Source organism: Wallemia ichthyophaga (genome assembly GCF_000400465.1).
Source record: "Wallemia ichthyophaga EXF-994 unplaced genomic scaffold scaffold14, whole genome shotgun sequence".
NCBI classification, from domain to species: domain Eukaryota; kingdom Fungi; phylum Basidiomycota; class Wallemiomycetes; order Wallemiales; family Wallemiaceae; genus Wallemia; species Wallemia ichthyophaga.
In genome coordinates, this window is record NW_008806287.1 from 106298 (window position 1) to 132955 (window position 26658).

The following is a 26658-nucleotide window of genomic DNA, read 5'->3' on the forward strand; positions in this document are numbered from 1 at the left end:
ATGCCACTTGTTGTACATCGACCATGGCGCTGGATAAAGACAAAGTAAAATCAAGCTATGGGAACATTTACTTGATAAAATATCTAAATAACGCGTCTGGGAATTCTGTCGATAAGGACGAGCTCGTCGATCTTCTCATCAATCCCCAGCAAGAATACCCAACAGGACGTCTGATTAGGAATCTCATTTCAAAGCTTGTTCTATCATCTGATCAATCAGCGCTCAATCACATTGTCAGCGAGCTCGTGTCTAAATTGCCGAGTAGCTCCATAAGTGACAAAGCCAGATCGTCGACACTCTTTGTTTTAGGTCAAGTGATACAACATAACCCTGGAAAGGTTCGTGAGCTTTGATTATTTCTTATTTCTTATTGCTAATTGATCTCCCCAAGTTCTCTTCAACTTGTGCCGATCTTTACGACATTTCCTTCAAGTATCTCAGAAATTCAAATCTTGTGAGTAAATTGAATAGCGAGGCACTCAATGACTGATCAATCACCTCAACAGTCCAGTCACCTGAGATTTCACGCTGGTATCGTTATCACAAAGATCATAGAGACCTCGTCAAGTATAATCACCGAAAACCAAGTAAAAGACCTCATTAAGCAACTCAAAAACCTTATTACTGACAAAGTATATCCACTTCAACGCGTTTCAACTAAATGTATATCCAATCTCAGCACCTTCACCCAACATTTATCAAGCACCACCGATATTGAGCAAATTGTGAGCATATGTATTAAGACAGCGGATATTGTCGACCAGCAAACGAGACAGCATCATACCGCACTCGCTGCTCAGTTGCTGGCTTCTACTCAGTTCAAAATTAAGCATCAGCCTCAGCAATCCAAGATCTTATCAACAAAGACGATTAAGAGGGATAAAACCAAGGACAAAGACCAAGATGATGACGTTAAAGACACCAACGAAGCTCCTGTCATTGGTTTGATGGCTATTGATAATATGCTAAGCATTCCATCCAGCCACTTCAACAAAGGATCTAGGAAAATTAAAAACATTATTATAGAAATTTACGCCTCTCTGTTCTCATCTATGGGCTCAAAGTGGATCGAATCCAATTACCAAACTATCATTACACATCTAATTTACAGTGTAATGGAGTCCAATATGGTTAAACCTTGTGACATACTTACCGTTAGATCTTCTCTCAACATACTTCTGAGGGAGCATATTGGTAAAACTCTACTAAGCGAGCAAGGTCAAGGCCTTGCACTCAATGTGTTGATAGACACCTTTTTATCCAAGTACACAAAGGGAGACACACTTCAAGCTAGGTACTCAGACCAATCTTTAGTTGTCGTTGTTGAAGAGAGCATTGGATTGTTAGATCAACTGGGCAGTGTCCCATTACAGGTTCAAGACAGCCTCCCTGACCTTTTGTTCAAGTTGATCGCGCTTCCTTCTTTCAGTGCGCAGATATCAGTTTCAAGGCTTTTTCGTCAATTCCACTACCTCTGCCCGACTCGATTGGAAGTATCATTAAACAAACTTCTTGACTTGCTAGAAAAGAAGTTATCTCATTTAAGAACACCAAACGCATCTTCAGAAGTAGCATTTACATCTATTGGATACACATGTGCAACCGGTAGTTTGATAGCATTATTCAGGCAAAGACCATTAAATACACCAATTGAAATACCATTTAAAGTATTTGAGCTATCTCAAGGCTTACTCAGGAAATCCGGAGAATGTGAATTTGATCAAGCTTCAATTCACATTCAAAATGCTTGGATTCTCATTGACTCTTTAATGTCAGTTGGTCCACAATTTGTGACATCGATAATCAATCAATTGATGCTACTGTGGAGAAATTCTCTGACAAAGATTGATATGCAGACCAATGCTCCAAAAACTCAAACGGAATGGACCTTTTTGCTGCATGTCAGGGAATGCGCTCTTACTGCTTTATTAAGCTTTTTGAAATTTAATGCATCAACGCTATTGACAATGGAACTTTCAAGAAAGTTTGTCGGCTTACTGAACAATACACTATCTTTTTCAATGTCATTTAATATCACCAATTCGGCAATATTGAAGGATCAAATTCCTACCGGAGCGTGTGCTCATCCAAACATTGGACTTCTAGACAGAGACATTCTACTCAAAAGACGTATCTACCAATGCTCAGTCTACCTTGATAACAATAGCAATACAGAGACTCTCACTGCTTTCATCGAAGCTGCTTTTTATGCTTTTGGTGACTCTGAAAGGTACGCTGGTTCGGCGGCTCAAGCTGCTATTGCCTCCACTACAAGCTCCGCTGGCTCCTTCGCATTTATTTGGAGTGTAAGTGATGGCTATGGCTATGGTCTGACCAGTCTCCATGATGTGGATGTTCCAGAAGGCAACAACCAGACATCTGAAAAGCTAATGAAGGAGGTAAGCGCTCCATTTTATTCTTAAAGTGATCGATCTAAAAATAATTATAAAGATCCGTAGGCCTTCACCTAATGCTTACGAGCATGATATACTTAGTTTATTTGAAAACGATCCTACATTAGTCACTCCACAACCTGCACCAGCAACGGTATTGGTTGACGCGGCCATTACGTTTTTTGCTTTGCGTTTAACAGATGTGGATTCCACATCCATGATTAAATTGTTCGAAAGTATTAGAGCATCAGTCAAGAATCCAAAGCTAGATCGCAATCCTGGCCGCAAATTAGCAGTTATTGTCAATACATTGATTGCGATACGCGGATTTTTAAGCAATGGTAAATCACGCAAGCTACGTACAGTACTAAGCGTAGCTCCGATACGTAACACCTTGCAAGAACTTTTCGAGGATGCTATCACTAATGAAGATGCAACATTACGACGTCTTGGAGCCGAATCTTTAGGAAGGCTCATCGCATTAACAGCTGACAGAAGCTTCATGACGACGCAATCAAGATTTTACTTGGATCTTATCGTAAACAACAGATCTCCATCTATAAGATCAGGTAGTGCTATCACTTTAAGTGAGATATATAAACAAGTTGGTAGTTTAGCTGCCGGTCCTCTGTTAAATTCAATTTGTGAAATTTTGACATCACTTGCATCTGATTCTCATCCAGAAGTCCATTACTACTCTTTGGAAGCTTTTTCAAACATCATAGAAGCTGCAGGATCAGCTTTCAGTCCTTATGTCGCACGAACTCTTGGCCTACTAGCCAGTATACATAACTGGGAGTCACATGAGCCTGAGGGCGGCCAAACTGTCTCAAGTACAAACCTTCGATCAGAATACTCACTATACAAAGTACTTTGCAATATTCTGAATGATCTTATTGGTATTTTAGGTCCGGAAATTAATGAAATGAACGATGTTAGAGATTTGCTTTTCCTCTTAGTCAAACAAATGATGAAGGAAAAAGATGAATTGGTTAGAGGCAATGCCTTACGGTCCCTTCAGAACTTTGTTATGTTTGCTCCAGATCATACTGATATTCCCACCCTGATAAGGACTTTCCAAACTGCATTAAAGTCTTCAAACAAGGTCATTCAGAGCTCCTCAATGAACGGTCTGTATCAGCTGACTCAGAAGTATGTTAAAGAGCTATCTTTAGTTGGTGGTGATAGACTAGTTGAAGATTTGTTTGCTTTATTGGATAAAGAGCCCGGTCATGATGGTCTTAAGCTACTTTTACTCAGCTGGTTGAAGCAAACATCTGAGGTAAATTCTGAAGGGTGGCTAAGTATTTGCCAGAAAGTTTTCACTAAAGCCTCACAAGGCAGCAATGACAAAGAGTTTAAGAAGGATAAAGAAGAAGATGAAGAAGTCCAAGCCTTAGGCGCTGCAAATGATGAGGATCAATCAAGACTGTCTAATTGGCAAACTCAGCTATTCGCATTAGATTGCGTACATAATCTTATTCTCTCCGACTTCTCAAGAGATATTAGAAATGTCGTTGCTAGAACTTTACAAAGTCGCGTGGCGGATCTGATTAAGCTCGCATTTGTTGCTTCTACTTCTAGGGTCGAGCTTATCCGTATAAAGGGTTTGGTTATTTTGCGCGACGTAATTGAAACTTTTGCAAGCTTCAAGGATAGTCACGATGACCAAGCTAGCTTGCTGGAACAACATCAGGCTCCAATTACTGCAGCACTTACTCCCGCATTTAGCGCGGATTCGACTCCTGATATTCTTGCAACAGCCATTCAAGTTTGTGCTACGTTTGTTAAAAGTGGTATCGTCAAAGAGGTATCAAAAATGGGTAGAATATTGAAGCTTTTGACAAGCGCATTACATAGATTTAAGAGTGAGTGTGTCAGTGTGACGACTTCAATTTTTAACAGAATCCATAGACTCATCTGATCAATCTACGCCTATCGGAGAAGTCGGAAAGCTATGTTTGGCTGCAAACGAAATGCTTAAGATTTCAACTCTCGCTGCATGGGCTGAATTAGGCATAGCTTCCTCTTCAAAATCATATTTAGAGAGTGTTCTCGAGCCGCTTTGGATCTATTTGTTACCCATGTGGGCTCAAACCATTCAACAGTATGCAGAAATGAGTGAAGGCGTATTTAACGATGACATATTAGCTCAACAAATTCTACTGCCCTACTACGAGCACGACTGGATCAAAATTCTGAATGCTTTAGTCATGTCTCTCGACACAAAGACTGATTTAATAGAAAAGTATGTCAGTTTGGATGGTAGAAGAGATGCAACAGTTCAATTTCAAATCATTTATGGCCTAGCCTTTTCAAATTTGGTAATGAACTCAGACGATATCCACAAATCTTCAATCGCTCTTAACACTATATCAATGCTCGTCAAACATCCAAAGTCTGAGAATTGGATACTGACTGAGGGTATATTTGATGAAGCACTGGAATTAATCTGGCGATTAGCAACTGCATCACCTTCTCAGATACGAGGTAAAGCACTTGACTTGCTGGGAGGTATTTGTAACCATTACGGAACTAAACTCGTCGACAACATAGAAATACCCTCCAGTCCCGATTCTCAATTTGGCAAGAGCTTACCCAGAAATTCGAAGATAACAAGATGCTTGCAGTTAATTTACTCTGTGTTAAATGGATGTCTCGATGACGACTCAAAATTGATCAATTGCAGTATGGAGTACAAGGCTTACATTGCTAGATCATCGTTTTTAGCTTACTTAGATGTTAGCAAGACATTGGCTGCTACTACAAGGGTTGAACTGTATGCTGTTTTACTTCACAAGTATGCTGGTGAGTTGGGTATTAGATTTTTAGGCTAAGCGCTAACTAGGGATGTTTTAGAACTTTTGAGACGTGAAGATGGAACTATTCACATAGCCGCAGTCTTGTCACCATTGACCAAAAACGTACTAGAACTATCAGAAGAATTCAAAGGCGATAATCTTCTCGTTATGAAGAAGACCTTGCACGGTTTCTTGTCGTTTACGTTGCAGACGGTTGATGAGATCAAAACCCGAGAAGGCTCAGCAATATTGGCTAAGAGGAGGTACAATATATTAGCGGCGATGTCTGTTATTACGGCTACACCTGATTGCATTGGAGTATCAAAGGAGGTCGCCGAGCATTTCAGTGAAATTCTCATCGAATACTTGTTTATGGCTGATAGTACGGAAGAGGGACTTACCAATGCTTTGTTGGGTAACTTCAACAAATTGTTTGACGCAAAGACCACAAAAACCAACCATTACATAGTAGTTCATCTTGTCAAGAATCTAGTCAAGAAAAGCGAGGATATGAATGAAACAACAAATCAAGTACTTGCATTTTATAGTGTGGTGGTTAGAAGTCAGATATTAGACAGTCAAAGAGCTCAATTATACGGTTACCTAATTCCCAGTTGTCTTGGTAGTTTGAAGAGTGAAGTATGCAAAGAAGCAGCTGCAAATTGCTTGTTAGATATGGCTAGTGCTAATGCGCTGTCTTTCAAAACAGCCACATCGTGGATAGATGCAGAAAGTAGAGCCTTGTTAGAAGGTGCAATGCGTGAAGCTGTATTGAAGCAAAGCGGGTCACAGGCTGGCAAGAAGACGAATGGTGTATCACAGCCATCGATATCGTTAAAAGCGTTTTCACAATGATCTAATAAAATGTAAAAGATGTATTTGGTCTTTAAGCACATTCTAGTCGGTTTAACCGAGACGTCGAACATGAGTGAGAAGATTGACGAAAATATTCCAGTAAGGCTGTTGTGTTTAGTGTTTTTAAACTAAAACACTCTAGTCAACTGCTGTTCTCGTCAAATTAGGCGAAAATCTCAGCCAGGCAACTGAATCAGATAGAAAGGCGCAAATCAAGAAAGTAAGGCAGTTAGCCACTTTCTCAAATGACTCAAAGTATCACAGACAAATGCTTTATTCGAGTTACACTTGAAGAAAGGTTCGAATGAGTCTGTCTGGTGAGCTAAGATTAATCTACATCCCCACATCGGTCTCACACGTGGACCAAGGACCATCGATCTTAAAGACGTAAATAGATTATTTACAGTTATTTATTATCTTAACGTAAATTTTGGTAGAAAGGTCAAATCTACAAAGGTCAAGCGAAATCTAAAGCCGACGCAATTCTCACTATTGACGAGGGTGAGTGCATGATAAGCAAATGATTATTACACCGACGCCGTACAGAAACATTCAAGGGCCTCTCAGAAGGTAAATTGAATGGCCAAAAGGCTTTCATGACCGGTAAACTTAAAGTCAAGGGAAATATGATGCTGGCTACCAAGCTTGACGGTATCCTTAAGCAAAATTCCTCAAAGCTTTAGGTATGATCAAGTTAATAACGATAATAATGATAGCTCATGAAACGTTGTATTCTTACATTGATTTTTATAATCACAAATGATGTCAACTCTGATAAGACCCTGAAAGTAATCCTTTAACGTTCTTGAGAACATCCTGCCGCTAATATAAAGTCAGACATTGTAACGGTGGTCGTATCAAACTCACGGAAACTGTGTTAAGAATAAATGATTCCTCTAGATGTTTCTTTCGACCTCGTCGGGTGATTAAAGCGAATAACGCTTCAACTCCATTGCTGTTACTTCCTTGAGTTAATGGCATCAGTTGAGGAGCATAAAATCTATGCTCGCGAACGACATCCATAGCTTTGTCCGATCTCAATGAAACTTTAGCACAATCAAGTTGCGAGACGAGTAGAAGATCGTGGTTAGATGACGTCGATTTGAATTCCCATCCATAAAGGGCTAAAATAGAGGATTCCTTTGATGGTTTGGGATCGGGGAAAGCATTGATTAGTGAGTCAATTTGCATGTCAGAAAGTGGATGGACTAGCTGAATGCTGAATTTGACGTTGGAGTCTATCAACCGTGCTCTTTCAGCAATTGAATTCGCGGCGAGGGTTGGTGGGAGTGAGAGTTCTTGTAGCCTGTACATGGAGCTGGGGCACTGCTGATACTTCCACGGACAATGTACAGAGTGAGACGAGTCAATGGCTTGAACGAAGGTATCAGTTAGCTTTTGATAAGCTAATTGAGGGAATAAGTAAGCGATTTTGTAAAATAAAGCTACTCACTTGATGTTTGAGCAGCTGAGAGATCGACAACGACGCCATTCTTACATTTATCGCAGTAAAGACGATTTCTGTGTGCCTGATCGTGGTGCCAACCTTTCAAAGCAACAGCAGGTGGGGATAACTCAATAGGTTTTGAAGTGTAAGTTCTAAGTGAGAAAGACTGAAGCCTTTGAATAAACTTTTCAAAGCTAAACAAGTCAGATTTCTTATTCGTTTGACTTGAAGTATTAGTTGAACTCCTTAATTGAAAGTTATGCGTTGAATTAAACCACTGTAGCTTCTTCTCAAGCTCAGCTGGCATTTTTGGTTTTCTTGATTGTCTGTAACCCTCTGACTTAGTCAATTGCTCAGATTGACATGATTTGTCTAGAATGTTCAAAGCATCTTGATATTTACGCCTGAATTCCTTTAATTTTCACTTATTTTTTCATTTGATAAACCCACTCACTTATTCATCGCGTCGGCGTCGGCGTCGGCGTCGTGAGCGTGGGTGATCAACCTTGATTGTAACTTCCATGTCGGCTGATTGGTTTAATACTCCAACAAAGAGTTACACAAAGTCTCATCAATCACCTTCTCCTGTCCAAGCAGTACCCGCAGATCCATTTCCACTTGCTCAACCTGCTCAACCTGCTCAACCACCTCCACGCCAAGGTCGCACTGAAGCTGAACAAGCAATCTTACGTGAGGAGCGCAAGAAGAATAAGAAATCGCGTAAAGCTGAGCATCAAGTTTTTAAGAAATTGGTCCAGGATGGAGTATCTACAGCCAATACACAATCTACTTCAAATTCAAGAGCATCTACTGCAGCTCAAGGTAGATCAAGGCAAAAAGAATCTCAAATACGTGAAAATGAAAAGCTGAAGAATTTGGAGGCCGGTCTCAGCCTTTCCTCATCCTCTGAGTCAATTGAATACACGCCATTTACTCAGATTCTCAATGAAAAAGTCCATGGCATCCACAGGAACATTATTGGAGTTATTGCAGGCGTTAAAAAAAGAGGCAGATCTAAAAGTGGTGGTAAGTTGGCTCAAATCAATGATACCATCTCTGACATAATTAGATTCTTATCTCAACATGATCGTTTGTGATCCTTCAACCCCAGACTCTTCCAAGGCTCTTAATCTTAATCTTTTTGCAGTATCTGAGGATGAATTACCTAAAGCTCAACCAAGTTGTGTTATCCTGGTCAGGCACTCTTTCGTATGTTTGTCAGATATAACATTTATCAGTCACTCACATATTTATTTACAGCTACAACGCTTCTCTTTTAAAATTCAAGCCGCTGGACGAAAAGGCGATTATAATTGGGCATTGTTTAACCCTGAAACACGGGGCATTACTACATCTGCACATCTTCTACCTCAACTCGGTAAAGAGGAAGCTACTTATATAGACAGAATCAGTAAATGGTGGAAGATTATCAATCCAGATGTAATTGTTCCTGCCACTGGCAATTTACGCCAAACGATATCTATTAATCAAGTACAAGAGAAAGTGTTTTGCAATTTTATCGCAGAAGTAGGTATTCTCATTTATAGCTCTTATCTAATAATCATAGGTTCTTTTTGTTGATGATGTTCCCCCTCCTGGTGCTTTGGAGTTATGTGTTACAGATTATACGCAAAATCCTAAGCTAAAGGAAGCATGGCACGGTCTGCATGGTAATAGAGTGATGAAGCTGTCACTTTATGATGAACAGAGAAATGCTGGAAAGATTGTGTCATCAGGAAACTTTATCTTATGCAACAATGTTCGCCCAAAAATGAACCCGGGTATCTTAGAGGGCAATATGGGAAGCGATTTCGGTAAAGTCAACATTCATAGGCTTCACGAAAGTGATGAAAGACTACTTCCATTATTACAGTATGTATAATTACTGTTTTATCTTTGTCTTAACAAGGTTCCAGTCGTAAACAGGAATTCGATCACCAATATGGACTACCTGAGTACATGGCTACTCAAAGCACACACCTTCCTTCTTCCAGCATACCTGAAAGCACTCCAGCAATGATGAGCTCGTCATTAGAAACTCCATCTAGGAAAGGGGAACAAAAAGAGCAAGAAGCTGAATCAATGGCATCGCCTATCTCAAGGCAAGTAAAAAAGCTCCCAAAGTCTCGAGTAAAAACCAAATTGAATGTGAATCACGATACGGCGGCTGTTTCAATCGACTCGATAAATTCCATATCAAAATCTGCGCACAAATACCACATTAAAGCACGCATAGTTGACTTTTCTCCTCAAATTGCAGACTGGGCAAAAGCTAAGTGTACAAATTGTGATGTTGTGTTAGTTAGTCATTTTCTCTTGAACAAACTGACACGTCTCAGATTAGATACCAATGACCTCGTCTGCGGTAAGTGCGATCAAGATGCTTATGTAACATACAAATACCTCTTTGCACTACTGCTGGAAGATGAACGCGGTGATACTTTACCGGCCTTTTGTTGTGATGAAGATGCTGTCGCGTTATTTGATGGCTTGAGCGCCGAAGAAGCAAGGACGGAGAAAGGGCTTCTAAAGATGAAGAAGAAACTGGGCAAAGTTTTGGGACACCTGATTGATGCTAAAGATCCTGAAGATGCCGAACAAGTGACATCACCAGATGAATACAATGATTTCTTAATATTTAGCTACAAGCCGGTCTTGTTAAAGGATAAGATTGCTTATCGTGTATTTTGTACGACGTTATTATAGATTTTCATAAACTGTCACGCACATCATGACAGTTGACTTCAACATCCGAGTACATCAAGTACGATCATCAATCACAAACGTACTCACGTTTGAGGGTCGTTGATTGACAGATTGAAGTTAAGTCGTTGTGGTCAAGTCTACACGCGGTGTACACAATGGAAGCTCAAAGTAAACCAATATCTGGACGAGCGATTGCTATAGCACATACGTCTTTCAGCAGTGCTGCTTTCATCTCTGCTTTAATTGTAGGCTGCTATTTCCACTATCAGAAACTGTGTCGCAACTCGGTTGCACGCTATCCTGTTGAATGGTTTCCTAGGTGAGTAAACCCAAATGATTTAAACAATTTTGACAGCTAATTCACAGCGTCTCTACAACTATCGGAGATTTTCATCCTGAGCGATCTGTGTTCCAGCTACTGATCGCGACGTGTGCATGTCCACGTTTCATCACTATCTTTCTAAATTGGAAGGAGTGCGAGAAGAGCTCGAAAGCTATTGCTGATACTCATGCCATTCTCGGCTTAATTAGGACCTTCAGTTGCGGCGGTTGGTCGTTTATAACTTCTACAGACAATAGCACAGCTCATGATATCTTTATGCTTATTTATATCTTGAGCAACATCATTTATATGCCGCTTGGTTTCTCTCTCACTCGCAAAAAGTCACTCAGAATCGTCAGAGGATTGACGTCTTTCTACTTTATCGCAAGCCTGTTTCCAATGTTCTACACTTACTTTCAGCATAAAACTAACAAGATACCCGGAGCTTATACCACATACGCATTTTATGAATGGGGTCTTATTGCCGCCGATGTCATCTTTGATTCAGTATTCATCTCCGACCTCGCAAACGTTTATATTCACATGTGCAATTCAAGTGAACCAAGTAGCTTAAATTTACAGGATGATTCAACCCAGTCAGTTGATAACAGTCAAGTCAAAGCAGTCACCACTCAATTATTCAGACAGTATCACTGGTTCATGGCTTTAAATCCAAGAGTGAAAAACACAATGAAAATATTAAATTATATAGCCAACACCGTGCTATCATTGATCTGGTGGACCAATTTCACTGCTCTTCCACTTTGCATATTCTATTACAGCGTCTGGTCTTTATCATTTGCTGGTCAAGAAGGATTGATGTTAGTAACTCTCTCATCATCGCTTGTCACGCTTAAGGGTGTGCGCGTCTTTGCTTCATCATCAAATGGAAAGACTGTGCTTACTATGTTCTCTCTTCTTGGAGTATTTGCGTCGAAGCTTGAATTCCCTGTTCTCAAATTAGCGGCGGGTGAGTATTAGAATATTCAGATTCACTATTCTAATACATTACAGTCACCATGGCTGTTATTGCTCAGACCATCCAAATTTCATCTGAATGGTACACGAGCAATGACGAAAACTGTATCACTTATCTTGTCCTTGGGTTACTCTTGCACTCAGTCTCGAAGCTGATTGCAAACTCAAATAATCCATTCTGGCCAATAATGAATAATTCGAACGGTGGACACATTTATCTTGGACTGATATTGGGATTTACCGCTTTGATTGTTCGAAGATATATCGTGACATCTGTCGTTGAACTTAACAATACAAAATACAAAAATGATCACAACTGTTATCTAGTCGGTGCTGGTCTCGGTAGTTACATTTGGGCGCTTCATACTTATCTATCAGATCCATCTACACTGCTCAGCTGGAGCTGGACAGGTTTTCCAATCCAAGGACCACATCCTATTTACCACTCGACTGTTATAGTTGTTGGGTTTGTCATTGGCATGCTCAGTCCCAAGCTTTTGGCAACTTCGAGAGTTTGGCATTTCTTTGGAACATGGTGCCTAGGGTTGTGCTATTATTATGATGGCTGGGTCAGCGCTGGTGGAGCCTTCGGATGTGCCATATTTTATCCGTCACTTGCGACTACAGTATTTAGTAGCATTAGGGCCTATACGCCAGGAAGAACATTAGGAGCTGTATTCGGAACCTACACGGTACTTGTTGTCGCTCACACGTTTACTGTGGCATACGAGTTCGTGCCCTTGGGATTTTTGCTTCGTGAGCGCAGTCATCTCGTAATGATGACAGCAAATATTATTATATGGTGCTCCCTTCCTAAATCTAATGCGCGAACAAATAATTTTGAGCGTAATGGTTTATTTAACATTTATGTCAAGGTTTTACTGCTCGGTACAATCATCGCTTCTCACTTAATACTTAAACATCGATCAGAAAACATGACAACGATTAAACCATACCACGCGGATCAGCAATTGATTACTAGTGGAATTTGGACAGTGCATTTTGGGATGGATGATGCAATGCAGGATAGTCAAGTACGGATGCGAGATCTTATCCGCGAAGCTGAAGTTGATGTCGTTGGTTTGCTAGAAACTGAATTGCAAAGTATTGTCTTTGGTAATAGAAACATGGCCCAATATATTGCAGAGGACTTAGGCTATTATGTAGATTATGGTCCACCTAGTCACAAGCACACTTGGGGAGCAGTACTTTTATCCAAGTTTCCAATTTTAGCGAGTGAACACCACCTTTTGCCATCTCCACAGGGAGAGCTAGCACCGGCCATTTTTGCTGAACTAAATGTCTATGGAAAGACTGTTCATACTATGGTGTCTCATAACGGCCAAGAGGAATCACCTCTAGATCGAGAACTCCAAACTACAGAAATAGCACGCATCATAAGCAAAACTTACCCAGACCCTGTATTGTTCTTGGGATATTTGGTAACTAAACCCCACGAAGAACGCCCTGCGCCTTACAGAATATTATTTGAAGACGGTCAACTACTAGATGTTGAACCTCTAGATAGGCGGAGGTGGTGCGAGTATATCGGTTATAGATCAATGAGGAAGGTAGCTTATGCGAGGATAAGTCATAGCTCAGTCACTGATACGGAATTACAAGTCGCGAAATTCAAGTTGTACGAACCAGACGAGGTTTACCATCCGCAATACGACTGGTACAATTTTCTTGATGAGAATGATGTAGCAGTTGAACACCGATTTTCAAAAGCGTTTGAGGGAAAAGGTATGAAAGGCCATAAACATGCACTCAGCATACCTATATATTACCAAGAAGCGGCAAGTTTCGAATAGATATTTCCCACTCCCTTGTATGTCTAACATAAGTAAACATGTTTCTGATTTTGAATTCCTACTTTTGAATTGCTTCAATGATCAATTTCTGGGTTTGACTCAGTAATGGCGAATTGCTAATCAGAATAATTACTAACATTTTCACCATTGACCAGGTTTAAAAAGATTAGGAATACTTATCGAAGTTATTCAAGCAATACATTACCGACTCATCTAAATTGACATCCTTGATTACATCTGTGTACTTGATTAGACATAAGTGCAACAGCTCTTCAATCATAGATGGATTGAGTTCTTCGAGGTTCGAAATTTGCAAGACAGATAAGGTTTGATTGGATTGACAGTAAGATCGCAATCTCATGTTAAATTGTTCTAGAGAGTTGTGCGGTGTATGTAGAACTATAATTCCATTATTTAATTTTAATTGAGAGATATCGGTTGATTGCAAAATGCGAGGAAGAGTATCCAGAAGAATTTGAGGACTAATTAGAGCCAAACCTCTACTTCTATTCCAGGCGCACCAAAGGGTATCTAATGTGATGATAGATTTGTAATTTTGAGCGAATAAATTTGTTAAAATAATTCGCAACTCGTTGTAGTATAAAGATGAATAGTCGTCGTCTTGATTGGATTGGTCGAGTGAAATAGAGTTGAAAGATGAAGTGAGGAATTGATTGATATTATTTGAATTGTTTGGTAAATGCTTAGATAATTTTTGCGAAATTCTGAGTAATTCGTCTGCTTTAAAAAATAAAGTGTCTAGATCTTTAAATGATTGATTCAAATCTGATTGATTTGTATTTGATTTACTATCGACTGACTTTAGTATACCGCTAATGCCAGCCATGTTATTATTATCAGTAGTGATGTCATCGAAATCATCATTCAACCAGCATTTAAAGTTCAATGAGACAGACAACTTGTTATAAAAGTTTGAGCCATCGCCCGATCTGAAGCTGAGTTTGATGAAGTTGATATCATCACTCTGTTGTTGGCTCAACCTGGTTGATTTCAAAGGCTCTTCACATATTTCGCATATTTCCATTGAAGGGTGGTTATCGAAAGTGCAAGATCTACACCTTGTTGATGAAATTTCATTTGTTGAAGATTCTATTAAATCTTTTTTAGTGATTTTAACGCCACATAATTCACAAGTTTGACTAGATGACGGATTCCTATATGAGCAAATTGAGCAAACCAAGACTGAATCACTGGCTTTGCTATTATCGTTATTGAAATTTATTGTAACTTTAGGTGAAGATTTCAAGAATCCGCTGAAATATTCAGTTTTACGAATTGACTTTAATTCCAAGTAAAACGACTTGGATATCGAATCGACTGTGTCTAAATAAAAAATTCTAAAGTTTGTTAAATATATTCTGCCGAGCTGTCTATCTTTGTCTTTCTCTTTGCTATGCGCTGTCAAAGCAGTACACGATAACGATAATCCACTCACTTCTTATAAACACCAACATTTTCATTCTTAAAAATAATTTTCTCGTTTTTCATCAAGTAAGCGTTTATAACTTTGGAGTTTATTGGGACTGCTTGCATTTCAGATTAGATGAATGTTATGCAGAAAGAACTTCAACAAATACAATAATATTCATACAATTTCTAATTGTTTTAACCTTTTTGTTAAAATAACAGCTTTGTCCTCATCTAGACTCGTTATTGATATTCCATCCAATACCTTTAATGTATTGCATACGCTCTTCATTATTCCCCTGTAAGCTATACGCTTTATATAATCTTCATCCTTCATCTCCATCTCTACGTACTCCTTGTCCATCTTTATCCACTCTTCCACTTTCTCAATGCTCTCACTTCTCCGTTTCACTCTAATTGCAGGTATCGCAACCGCATACTTGGTCCTTTCATCTTTTATATCAACGTAGTACTTCCTAGTACATGGGTTGTCCCTCAAATCTAGCACTTCCAACTCTATTAAACTGCTAATCACCTCATACGCTATATCGATATTTTCAATATCACATCGATTGATGCTTAACCTTTGTAATCTATTCAGATTCGTTAGCGTTTCAACATCCTTAATTGGATTCATATTTATGTTCAACACCCTCAAATTTGGGCATACTTCGGAGAAATTCTTTGGTAACGCTCTCAAACCACAATTTGCTATCTCCAAGTACTCCAAATGGTAACAACATTCCGCTGGAAACGTTTCAGGTAAATTGTTTCCACTCAGGTAAAGCCTCTTGATATCCCTTATATCCTTCATCGATAATTCAAAGTATTCCCCTTTTTGCTCCCTACACGATAGGTTCTCCAGCTTTTTCAATTCACTTATTCCAGATAGCGCACTTAGTTTGTTGTTGTCTATGAATAGAGTTCTGACTTTCGTTACCATTCGAACGTCTAGCGTTTTAAGTCTGTTATTTGAGACTCTCAACACTTTCAAATGATCAAACTTTGCGTTCAACTTGAGCTCTTTCAAAAAGTTACTATCCAAAGAGAGGAATGACAAATTCTTGAGCTCTTCAATGCCCCGAATGCCGATTATTTCATTATTACTCAAATCCATATATTCTATTTCTTGCCATTGGTAATTACTAAAATCTAGCGCATGCAAAACATTTCTCGAAACTGAAAGCTTTTGAAGTCCTTTGATGCCATCTAGTCCTTCAAGACTATGTAGTTTGTTATCGTCAAGGTTCAAATGACGTAAATGTAATAAAGACTTCAAAGCTATGAACTTGATTAGACACTTTGACATCAAAGTCCGCTAGATTACCTACGTTTAACACACGTGATCTTATTCTTTGATAAATCTAGATATTGTAGATTTCCAGCTTCGAGGCCAATTTGAACGAGTGATTGAATACTTCTGTTACAAAAGCTAGCTTTTGTTGCCAAGTTTAAGTTTATTTCTTGGGTGATATCCTGATTCGATAACTCGCTCAACGTTCGATGAAATAAGCTAGAAGAATCAGGTCTAGATAAGCTGTCTGATCGAAAGAACTCAGACGCAGGTGATGATTTTATCATTTCGTTTTGACTATTTGAATTGAAAACATTTCTAAGAGCCTCCTGATTTTTGAGACTCGACTTTCTCAGAGATTTTGGTGAAGGGTGTTTGAAAGAGACCGAGCGCAAAGGTGTATTTGTAGACGAGCCTTTAAAAGCTGAACGACGATTGAGTGAGTTTCTCAAAGATGATTTTGGCTCTTCACCTAAACTCTCTATTCCTTCAAAAGGATCAGCATCGGAATCTGAATCGTAGAAACCTGATCTTGGTAGCCATTTTTTCAGATGTCTATCAAAGACATAATTCCCATACTCTTCTTTGTACGGATAATCGTTTGGTTCAACGAATTTCAATGAGGTAGGACCCGGAGCTTTTTGACAAGTAAATTGTGATAACTTCGAAGTAGAAGGGGTTGCTGAATGATACACTTGAATTGAAGGTTGATTAAAGTCGTTGTGTGATTTTGATTTTGGTATAAAGCTCATATCAAAGTGATTTGGATCACGTAACTTGAGGAGGCTGATATCATCGTTCACAGGAGTTGAAGTTTTGAAAGGGGAATTGTCACTATCATTGAATCTGAGTAAGTCCATGAACTGATTAGCTTCCTTCAAGATGTCCCTATCAGATTTATGAGATGGCTCAAAGAGTGAAAGATCTTTGATGGATGAAGTGAGATTATCTGAGAGTTTTAATTTCTTCTTTGCTTGCTCAGTTTGTAAGGAATTTGAGCTGCTATTTGACGCGATATCTAACTCATCGACTAAAGCGTCGATATTGGTTTGACCGAACAGTGATTTCGTAGGAGATTTTAATAAGTTATCAGAACTCTTTATAGTGGAATTAAACGTGAATTTAAAGTTATTGAATATATTCTCCAGATCCAGGCCATTTGAACCTTTTGATTTCACCAGGGAGTTACTTGACTTTATGGAGTTCTTATGGGAATTTGATGACTTTGAGCCCCAATTCACTGATAAGTTTTCATCCTCAATATCATCCATAATCGGACGCTGTCTTGCTTATGACTTCAAATCCTCGAACTTGAATGTTTGGTTTTAAGAATGTTTCATAAATTATTATCCTCTATTAATTTTACATTTACTCTCATCTACCTTTTTCCTTTCGAAACCTTTATTTTACGCTTCTTTTCAGATTTCGGTATCTTAGTCTTACGCTTTTCACGCTTTTCATCCTTCATTGCTTGCTTACGCTCCTTCTTTGTATCTTTGTCCTCATGTTTCTTGCCTCTAGGTGCTCTCTCCTTCCATTCACCCTTGTCTCCATCTTCGCTATCACTCTCACTATCACTACCTTCATCTTCACTACTCATATCACTTGTATTATCATGATTTATCTTATCATCTTCATCATTACTGCTCTCAATGTTCTCGGCTGGACGCTCATTCGCTTCAGTTACACCAGTCGTTGTTCCATATATCAGATCAGCTCCTTCACCACGCCTTATCTTCTCAGCATCACGCTCAGGGTCAATGACCTGGTCTAAAGTTCTTGGTATGTAAGATTGAAGGAATACTGCATCATCTTGCTTAATTTTTTCGTCTTCCTTGCCATTTTGATCGAAATCTTTGATTGCTCTTTCGATCCAAATCTGTAATTCTTGGTAGAGAACTTGGTCTTCTTCAACTTGGCCGATACTAGGACGCTCTCCCCAAGTGGGATTCTTTTCAAGACTTTCACGAGTGACGTATTCGAAGCTGTCCCTCAGTGATAGTGTCTCGACACCACGTTTTGAGAAAAAGTTCTCAATATTTCGCAAGTCTGAACGCAGAAAGTCGAATGCAGCAGGATGCTCTTGCTCAACTGATTGAGAGACATCAATTATATATAGTTGTGAATTATGATATCTGTGTTCGACGTCAGTTGAGTCAGTTGAATCCTATAGTGATTGAAGACAACTTACAGAATATTGTATTCAGATAAGTCAGCATGTACAAGCCTGCAAGCTCTGTACATTTTCCTTACATTGACCATGAGCTGAGCATAAAGTTTTGGCAATTTAGATGAGGCGATTTGAGCATCTTTGAGTCTTGGTGAAGCCCATCCATCTTCTGTACCAAAGAACTCCATAATTAAAACGTTTTCCCTGACTTCTATTGGTTGAGGACATGGCAAACCTTGATCCCAAAGTCGTTTGAGGTTCCTCATTTCCTTTTCTGCCCATAATCTCACCATCTTACGAGGGTTACTTTTGGCATAGCCTTTCCTGAATCTAAATTCTCCGCTGACATAACGATCACGGTCTTTAAAGACCAAAATAGAAGTTTTGTAGATCTTGATTGCCAATTGTATACCTTGACGATCTCTTTGCAGAGAGGGAGCAGAGCCATGATAGACATTTGCCTTTAGAGGTAGTCAGTTGGTGTATACGAGCGAGAAGGAAAAAGCACCTCTTTACCAGTGCTCAAGCAACCATTGATCTCAGATACGACACCGCGGTTGATCATTTTCAAAAGAATAAGACGAGTTCTTGGATCGAGTACTTGCTCAGTTGTAGCTCTATCGCTTTTGTCCTTCTCTTTAGATTTCTCTTTGGTGTACGGTGCCAGATTGATCTGCTGAGAGAACCTGGAGTTGAGAGAAGAGAGTTGATCTGGATGTGAGTGATCGTTGGATTGATCATTTGGAAGAGCGGCAGAATCATCACCGCCATCAGTCTTCTTTAGTGTAGACTTTGATTTAGCGTGTGACTGCTTGATATGAAGTACTTGATTCTTTAGCTTGTTATATTGCTTGGTAAAGTCTGCGATTTGATTCATATCGTTTCATTCTTTTGCTTTAAAAACTTACCACCGCCTGCACCTTCCCAGTCCTGGTTGTCGATAATATCCGCGCTATCGTCAAACTCATCCAATGAATCGTCAGATCTATCCGATAACTCATGACTGGAATCATCGATGTAAGTCACAGATTCTTCTCTCTCTGTTTCGTATGTACGTTCTCGTGAACCCATAAGGCGATGATGGTTGATAAGACGTTGTAAATTTAAACAAAACTAGTGGATATATTTTCTATATAAGTATCTGCTTAAATGGTATCTACGATGACTGTATTCGATCATAAACAAAATGGTGACCAAGCTAATTGCTGTCATCATTTTCTTGGCTGTGAATACTTTGGCCATCTTCTTAAGCAGCTCCATAAGCTTACTTGACTGGTCCTGGCGACTGTTTATTTTGCTCAAAGACTCTAAAACCCTTTCAATTTTGGCTTCAATCGCCTCTAAACGTACTTGAACGGCGGTGAAATCTTCAACATGAACATTATCACTGTCTTCTGATTTAGGCGTAACTTCAGCAACGCTGCTTGAAGGTAGAATTGCTCCTCGTATACGCTTGTTCGTATACTTGCTCAGGCTATGTGAATAAGTTTGAGGCAACGATCTTGTTGAGTCCCAAGCCAATTCCATGTCATTGCCTTGCTTTAACTTGCCTTGTGGAATTGGATCAGACTCTGTCACGGATGGAGGAACGATGAGGCGCAATGATGGATTATCAGCTGAGCCTGATGAATCTGAACTGGTTTCTGAGACTGCTATTGCTAATTTATTAGAGCTTTAGATGAAAACTTACTCCCCGCTTACATCGATCGTCATCTGTGATAGGCTGACGCAATTTAAGAAGTAATTCGACACCTGTTGCTTTATCGCTGTGCCTTTTGAGAATCTGATTTCGCATTAGCTGTGCTGATGTAAAGCCTACCTCCCTCACTTTCTTCAAAGTCTCATTGTACAAGTACTTGGCTTCAGATGAACTAAGTTCCTTCTGTGTTGACCATGCGTCCCACTTTGCCCTTTCGAGCATGTTAAATATACTTGGTCTACTGCCATTGACGTTACCCTCTGTTGCTGCAAAATAAGCGTTAACTCGTTCATAAAGAACTTCGTTTGCCAACCTTGCTTGAAGAGGCTGTACATGTTGAGCTTCTCTTCGTAATTTGTCTGTATAGGACCATCCCTCGGTAATTCTTGCACGATTCCAACCGCTCTGTCGAATTGTAAATCAATTCCGCCTAACGCCATTGTGGTGATCAAGATAGCACTCACGAGCACGCAGGCTTTAAACTGAAATATAATAAATACATCCGTTTCAATAAATATTTTCAATAATATCATTACATGGTTAACGCTGGGCATCCCATTATCTGCGTGCCAGGCTTCAGTCGGGTCAGCTAATGCAAATCATGTCAAAGGCAACTTACCTTTCGTGTACAGTCTTTAGTTACTAACAAGCAGCCAAAGCAAGTTATTTTTATTAACTCCGGACAAGTTTCAACAAACTCCTTCATTACGGAGTCATCTGTCTGTCTGCACCAACTAATATCAACCTCTCTGATCTTTGGAATCATTGAAGGTATTTTTAGAAGGAAATCTTTTGAGATATCCTTTAACTTATTTAGATTCAACAATTCGATCGTTGGTCCAATCTTGTTCAAAATCGTCTCTAGACATTTGTCGTTGATGACATGATTCAATGATATGTCCAATTGCTTTAACCCGATATTGTTCCATTGCTTGAATAGGTCCTCGAAGCCAGAATTATCGATCAAGTCGCAACTATTCAGATTAAGAATCCGCAGATTCGGACAGTATAATCTGATGCCATTGGTAAGTAGCCCATTGTCCAAGTCAGAATTTTTAGACAAGTTGAGCTCTTCAAGACATTGACCAACATTGGAAAGTAAATTGACAATGGCCTCCGATGTGACATTACCCTCAACTTGGACAATTTCTAAATTTTTAAGATTTTTCAATCCATTTAAGTGATCAACACCCTGATTTTCCATCTTGATTTGAGATATACTAAGTACATTGAGCTTTTTGCAATTCCTTCCAACTGCTTCTACACTGCTTTGATCAAAGTGTGGACATTCAGAAATTCTGAGCGATTGTAAAGAGCTGCCAATAGTATTTAGGAATTCGATCCATCCATCTGACTTAACGAGGTAGGCACCATGAACATCTAAGTGTTGTAAATTTCTAAACCTTAAACACCAATCTTTGATAACGTCGTTATTTAATTGACCAGCAAAAGCTATTTTTAACCGAGAGATACTTGGACAGAGAGTTGCTATAGATTTTAGACATTCAGGATTAAGGTTCGCAGCATCGTAAAGAGACAGTGTGTCTTGATGACTGCCAAGAAATAGTTGAACCGTCTTGTAGTTAAGACTGCGATTCTTTGATAGGACTTTTGCTATCGTATCTGTTGCATCACCGCCAATTTCACCGAGATTTTCGACGTAATCGATGTTAGCAATGATGACTTTAATAGAATAATCGGCTAAGGATGATAAAGGTTTTGAAGATTCAACTTTAGGCGCAATTCTCTTTTCTTTTTGAGCAGGTTTTTTGGGCTTTGGTTTTGATTGAGCTTGCTTGAAGGGATCAATACCGTGGGCAGAGGTACACTTTGGACAGAGAACACCGATACCGTCTGGACCCGTTGGAGTATACTTTGTCTGTAAAACATTTAAAAGGGAAAAGACGTGAGAAGAAGAAAACTTACGATAATAACCTTTGATTGACATTCGATGCACGAAGTCTTACTGCCGACGCCACCAGCTGAAGAGCTTTGAGACTTTGAAGGAGCAGTGTAAGGATCGTCTTGCTCAATTTGAGGATTAGACTTTTGACGCTTCAAAGAAGGCTGAATGGGATCGTCGTCAAGGTCTTCAGAGTCAGAGCGGTGATGTGGGATTGGTGAGCGAGAAGTGGTTGGTTGAGGTGGAGGATTCTGTTGAATTTCACGCTGTTGACGCCTATAAGGATCGCCAGTGGGGCCAGTAATGCCTTGTTCTAGAAAGCAATTGAGGAGGAAAGGAGAAAAGAAAAAGCCAAGACGAACCTCTCAAAAAAGAAGTCAAAGCTGAAGTAGGGCCTCTGACGTTGTTGTTGTTATTTCTTCTGCTCATCTGGGTAGATAACTGTTGATCAAAGACGACCAACTGTTGCGATATGAATGTGAGTTGATTGGGTGGATAAATTAAAAATTATTAAATGGTTATATAGCCAGACTACGGTGATTTCAATTAAAATTCGATTCTCAATTCTAACGTAATTCAAAGACTTTCTATTCAAGTTACTCCTCATTGGTGATTCTGGCGTTGGAAAAGTAGGTTTAATTCATTTGAGCTTTAACTTCAATCTTCTAACCTTTCTCTCAGAGTTGCTTGTTGTTAAGATTCGCGGATGATAGTAAGTTGGCTTCAATCTGCCAAGTAACTCTCCCTTATCCTTTTAGCGTACACATCTTCATACATTTCAACTATCGGCGTTGACTTCAAGATTAGAACTATCGAAATTGATGGCAAAACTGTTAAACTACAAATCGTAAGCACTCTTGTCTTCCTTCGACTCATCAACCTCATTAACTTGCTTAACTTGCTTCTAGTGGGATACGGCTGGTCAGGAAAGATTCAGAACAATCACCTCTAGCTATTATCGTGGCGCCCATGGCATCATCGTCGTTTATGATGTGACCGATAATGGTTTGTCACTTGTTTCAGCTTTCGCAATCACTAACCTGTATCAGAATCCTTCGATCACGTCTCTCAATGGTTACAGGAAATCGATCGTTATGCTTGTGAAGGCGTTAACAAGCTACTTGTCGGAAACAAAAACGATCTTGATTCAAAGAAGTCGGTTGATTATAATGTCGCCAAGGTTCGTTCCCTTTAACCATCTTTTACCTTCAACTCTATGAGTTCACTGCTAACTTTTGTTCAGGAATTTGCTGAGCAGCTCAATATACCATTCTTGGAAACATCAGCTAAAGATTCCACCAACGTAGAACAAGCTTTCTTAACCATGGCAAAGCACATCAAAGAGAGGTGAGATTCTTTGAAACACTCTTGACCTTACTAATTTATCTTTGAAGGATGGGTGCAAGCTCTGTCGGAGCGGGTACAAGTGCGAAATCAGGCATCAAGCTTTCGTCCGGGCAACAACTAGATCAGCAATCATCTTCGGGCTGCTGTTAGTTTTATTGCTTTAATGCATTACTTTACTTCTATTGTGTAAAAGCTTATTCCTACACGGGTCAACTTACGTCTGAGCCTTTTTTGTTTGTAAGTTTGCTGATATACCCGTGAGATAGACTTGAATCGACTTAGAAGCAATTCTTCTCGAATAGGGAATTTCACACTCTTCTAAAACTCTGGACATTTATAATTTCTATGTACTCTCTAAAGTGCTAGGTATACCACTATCGCATTTTGCCCAAAAACTTCCGACTTGAATTTATTTCTAACGACTTTTTAAACTCTCCAGATAAATTGAAAAGCTTGATCATGACGTGCGCGTATCTAATCATGACATTTTGGCACAAGGATTTGCGAAAGTCTTGGAGCGACTAGGATCTACGTTGATAATTTAAAGATAGCTGCAGAAAGGTTAAATATACTGTTGATATCGAATAATTTAAACATGCTTCTCCGATAATGCAAAGTTGATCGGCAGTGTCCTAAGCTAATAATATCACGTAAATCAATAAGAGAGCTAGTTTGAGCGCACAAAAAATGTATTATACGAGGACTATGACTAGAAACACAATATTACTGAACAAACACTTTTCTTAAGTGTTTGTTATAGAGAGTTACAATCAATTCGAGTTATGAACTCACATGGACCATTAACTAGCGACTACGTGAGAGAAGGCAACCGGTGATCTATATTTTATGAAACACTAGATCGACACAGCGATCTTGAAATTTTGACGCAATGCTTGGCATTTCCACTCCGCTAATAAGAAGAAGTCATCGAGATTACTCAGGTAATTTTTCATTAGGAATCGCATAACTTTGGTAAATCTTCATAAACTTGAAACTTCGAAGAACTTTGTGATTTCTATTTTTAAACTAGGCGATTCCAAATACGTGTAAATTCCTCAAAGAAAAGCTAAGTAATTCCAGAAAGTAAAACATTGACATCTAATACTAGATCAAAAATTTACGCAGACATAAAATATCTCAAGCTTATTTCCGTAAAATTTCAAGTAATGAAGTATAATCCGCTTTCTTTTTTTGTCGAATTGTCACTAATAGATTAGTGTTTGCAACTTGTTTAAATGTATCTTAAAAACAACTGTTTAGAAATTGTTTAGAGATAGCTTGGTAGATGCTATATTTCTCTGTAACCTTAATGATTGTATTCGTACTATCTGTTAATTTGTTGTACAAGCCATTCCTCAACCCAGCAGCCAGACACTTATAACATCTGTTTAATTGTTCATTGAAGATGAAAGTATTTGACTGTAAAATATATTATCGACAAAAATTTAAGAGATTATAAGAATTTTTGGTGGGTGCTAAGGTAGGGGAAAGTATGATAAAAGAAAGTACAACTGCATTTAGACTGTATTCTCACTAATCATCAATCTAATACCACTCCTCAATAAGGGATCGACCGGAAGACCCCGAGGTATTGAACGCACCAGTGTGCTTAACCGAAAACAGGGTAAACCAAAAATGGACCAGATTAGCAATACATTCGACCCAATTTATACTCTCAAATCAAGCATTATCAGTAAAAATTACAATCAGACAACACCTACTAACCATAATGTATGTATGAAGTTAGGTTAAACTGTTAAGCAGCCAGAATAGAAAGTTCTTAAAACACTTTAAACTTTAAAAATACTGGTAAACGTTCTAATCAGAACCGCAACACCCCCACTATTCATATTATTAAAAAATGCGTGCATTAATTAAAGGTACAATAGTAGTAGCGTTAAGAGTTACACCATTTGGAAAACGTTTGGTTCCTTTGTGTTCTAGAAATGTTGAATTTGGAGTGAAAGTGAGGTGCTTGATGAGGTGCAATTTGACGTATTAGTGCCATCGCAGGTACAATTCAGGCTGTAGTTTCATATATCTTCATGCGAGAAGACGATGTAAAGTCCGCATTTGACCATCTTACTGTCTCTTCCTAGTATTAACGTCCTAATATGCGGCGTGTATGATATGTCTTCGTCAGAAGAAGTAAGAACTTTTTGAAGAAAATGATTGTCAACCAATATCTGTCAAATTTCCTATGTTTGTCGATTGAGGTTATTCTGTAATTATCTAGAATAAACTGTTAACCGGATTAAACCTTACTTTGAAGTATTTAGCAGTTTTCTTATCTTTGCAACAAAAGCTCTAACTCTGAAATCCCTAAAATTACTTCATTAAAGATTAGCTGGGTGGAAAGACAGGCCATGCTCCCGAACTAATGACGCATGTTGTGGACAGTTTAAGGTTCAGATTTGTTACTGGGGTATGAATGTCTGTGCAATACTGAAATGTAGGAGAAAAACAGGATGCTTTCAGACAAAATAAATTGGATCTAGGCCGTCCTATGGTACTCAGGGAAGTGAGTCTTGAAAGTTTATCCGTCAAGGCAGCCGGAAAGAAATGATAGAAGGATATAAGGCGATAATGGGAAAGCTAGAAACTTTGTAATGAATAAAATCGCGTAGCAATTATTTTGATTTTTCAACTGAGATAAAACGTAGTCGACCAAAAGACATCATCTATCAATTAAAGAATTAGGCTAATAAAAACATCCCGCGCAGTCGACAAGCCCGCTCGGTGTACACAAGAAGTTCAGAAACACTTACTTTACAGCGGAAATACACTAGTCCGACCAAAGCGTGGTTGAAAGTAATAAAATTGAGACGTCAGAGAAATAAGAGCAGGACAAGAACATCTCTGATTGAAGTTCCTGCCATCCCAACGAAGATAGGTCAATGCAGTAAATTTAAAGCAATAATCAATGGTCCAGCCCAGGAGTCATGCCTTACACAAGTTTATATCAAAGAAGCAGAAAAAACTCAATGAGCAAATTGATCTGAATGAGGACACTTCCAAGCCCTAAGCTTTCATCTGATAGCAAAAAAAGTTATAGCACGGAAATAATGAAAATTCGTGGCCGTCCAAAAAGAATATTATAAAACGAAATGCTTAAAAAAAAAAACAAAAGTATCGCTAATGGCATTATGATTTAGCTGTTTAATCAGTAATACAAAGTTTCTTCCCAAAAATTGGAACCGAATCTTAGCTTAGAATAAGTAAAAGCCCAAGTACTCTTTGTTTCTCAGTATTTTAAAACTCAACCCAAGCCAAGCTAATGAAGGACTACATCATCCTAAGGCAGATACGCTGTTAAAGACTTTAGACTCTTTTTATAAACACGCTTTTTATTTTCGGAGAACGAGAAAGTCCTTTTTCAATTTAAATTTAAATGTCCGCTGATTTTAAAAAGTTGGCCAAAATTATATATACATTATCTGTCTTCTGTTAGTCTTTGAAAAGAAAATACTTTCGGGAAAAGTGTTACCCACGCTAAATTCA

At 38.9% G+C, this 26658-nt stretch overlaps 9 protein-coding genes across 9 annotated transcripts; 5 read left to right on the forward strand and 4 right to left on the reverse strand.

The window, feature by feature from the left end:
- Positions 1-23: 23 nt before the first annotated feature.
- Positions 24-6049, forward strand: J056_001219 (HEAT repeat-containing protein 5B; the record flags this gene model as incomplete). The annotated part of the gene is made up of 6 exons (XM_009270942.1): positions 24-338; positions 392-454; positions 507-2399; positions 2452-4261; positions 4308-5201; positions 5253-6049. 6 exons carry the CDS (start codon positions 24-26, stop codon positions 6047-6049), a joined length of 5772 nt encoding a protein of 1923 aa, XP_009269217.1.
- A 69-nt stretch (positions 6050-6118) lies between these two features.
- On the forward strand, positions 6119-6732 carry J056_001220 (Peroxisomal multifunctional enzyme type 2; the record flags this gene model as incomplete). The annotated part of the gene is made up of 6 exons (XM_009270943.1): positions 6119-6148; positions 6192-6269; positions 6314-6366; positions 6418-6436; positions 6487-6550; positions 6596-6732. The coding sequence occupies 6 exons, from the start codon at positions 6119-6121 to the stop codon at positions 6730-6732; spliced, it is 381 nt and encodes a 126-aa protein (XP_009269218.1).
- An 82-nt stretch (positions 6733-6814) lies between these two features.
- Positions 6815-7803, reverse strand: J056_001221 (uncharacterized protein; the record flags this gene model as incomplete). Its single annotated transcript, XM_009270944.1, has 3 exons — positions 6815-6871; positions 6917-7455; positions 7503-7803. The coding sequence occupies 3 exons, from the start codon at positions 7801-7803 to the stop codon at positions 6815-6817; spliced, it is 897 nt and encodes a 298-aa protein (XP_009269219.1).
- Positions 7804-8017: 214 nt separating this feature from the next.
- J056_001222 (uncharacterized protein) lies at positions 8018-10202 on the forward strand (the record flags this gene model as incomplete). The annotated part of the gene is made up of 6 exons (XM_009270945.1): positions 8018-8522; positions 8566-8705; positions 8757-9023; positions 9064-9368; positions 9413-9793; positions 9836-10202. The coding sequence occupies 6 exons, from the start codon at positions 8018-8020 to the stop codon at positions 10200-10202; spliced, it is 1965 nt and encodes a 654-aa protein (XP_009269220.1).
- A 155-nt stretch (positions 10203-10357) lies between these two features.
- On the forward strand, positions 10358-13316 carry J056_001223 (Protein cwh43; the record flags this gene model as incomplete). The annotated part of the gene is made up of 3 exons (XM_009270946.1): positions 10358-10521; positions 10569-11494; positions 11539-13316. 3 exons carry the CDS (start codon positions 10358-10360, stop codon positions 13314-13316), a joined length of 2868 nt encoding a protein of 955 aa, XP_009269221.1.
- Positions 13317-14922: 1606 nt separating this feature from the next.
- J056_001224 (Septation initiation network scaffold protein cdc11) lies at positions 14923-17309 on the reverse strand (the record flags this gene model as incomplete). Its single annotated transcript, XM_009270947.1, has 2 exons — positions 14923-16025; positions 16076-17309. 2 exons carry the CDS (start codon positions 17307-17309, stop codon positions 14923-14925), a joined length of 2337 nt encoding a protein of 778 aa, XP_009269222.1.
- Positions 17310-17416: 107 nt separating this feature from the next.
- On the reverse strand, positions 17417-20347 carry J056_001225 (Serine/threonine-protein kinase rio1; the record flags this gene model as incomplete). The annotated part of the gene is made up of 8 exons (XM_009270948.1): positions 17417-18173; positions 18230-18669; positions 18717-19069; positions 19117-19248; positions 19369-19860; positions 19910-19991; positions 20037-20173; positions 20221-20347. The coding sequence occupies 8 exons, from the start codon at positions 20345-20347 to the stop codon at positions 17417-17419; spliced, it is 2520 nt and encodes an 839-aa protein (XP_009269223.1).
- Positions 20348-20439: 92 nt separating this feature from the next.
- On the reverse strand, positions 20440-22239 carry J056_001226 (DNA repair protein rhp7; the record flags this gene model as incomplete). Its single annotated transcript, XM_009270949.1, has 4 exons — positions 20440-20481; positions 20527-21786; positions 21834-22123; positions 22173-22239. 4 exons carry the CDS (start codon positions 22237-22239, stop codon positions 20440-20442), a joined length of 1659 nt encoding a protein of 552 aa, XP_009269224.1.
- Positions 22240-22282: 43 nt separating this feature from the next.
- Positions 22283-23307, forward strand: J056_001227 (GTP-binding protein ypt1; the record flags this gene model as incomplete). Its single annotated transcript, XM_009270950.1, has 9 exons — positions 22283-22288; positions 22337-22346; positions 22393-22439; positions 22492-22522; positions 22569-22657; positions 22719-22815; positions 22860-22990; positions 23054-23157; positions 23205-23307. 9 exons carry the CDS (start codon positions 22283-22285, stop codon positions 23305-23307), a joined length of 618 nt encoding a protein of 205 aa, XP_009269225.1.
- Between the last annotated feature and the right edge of the window lie 3351 nt (positions 23308-26658).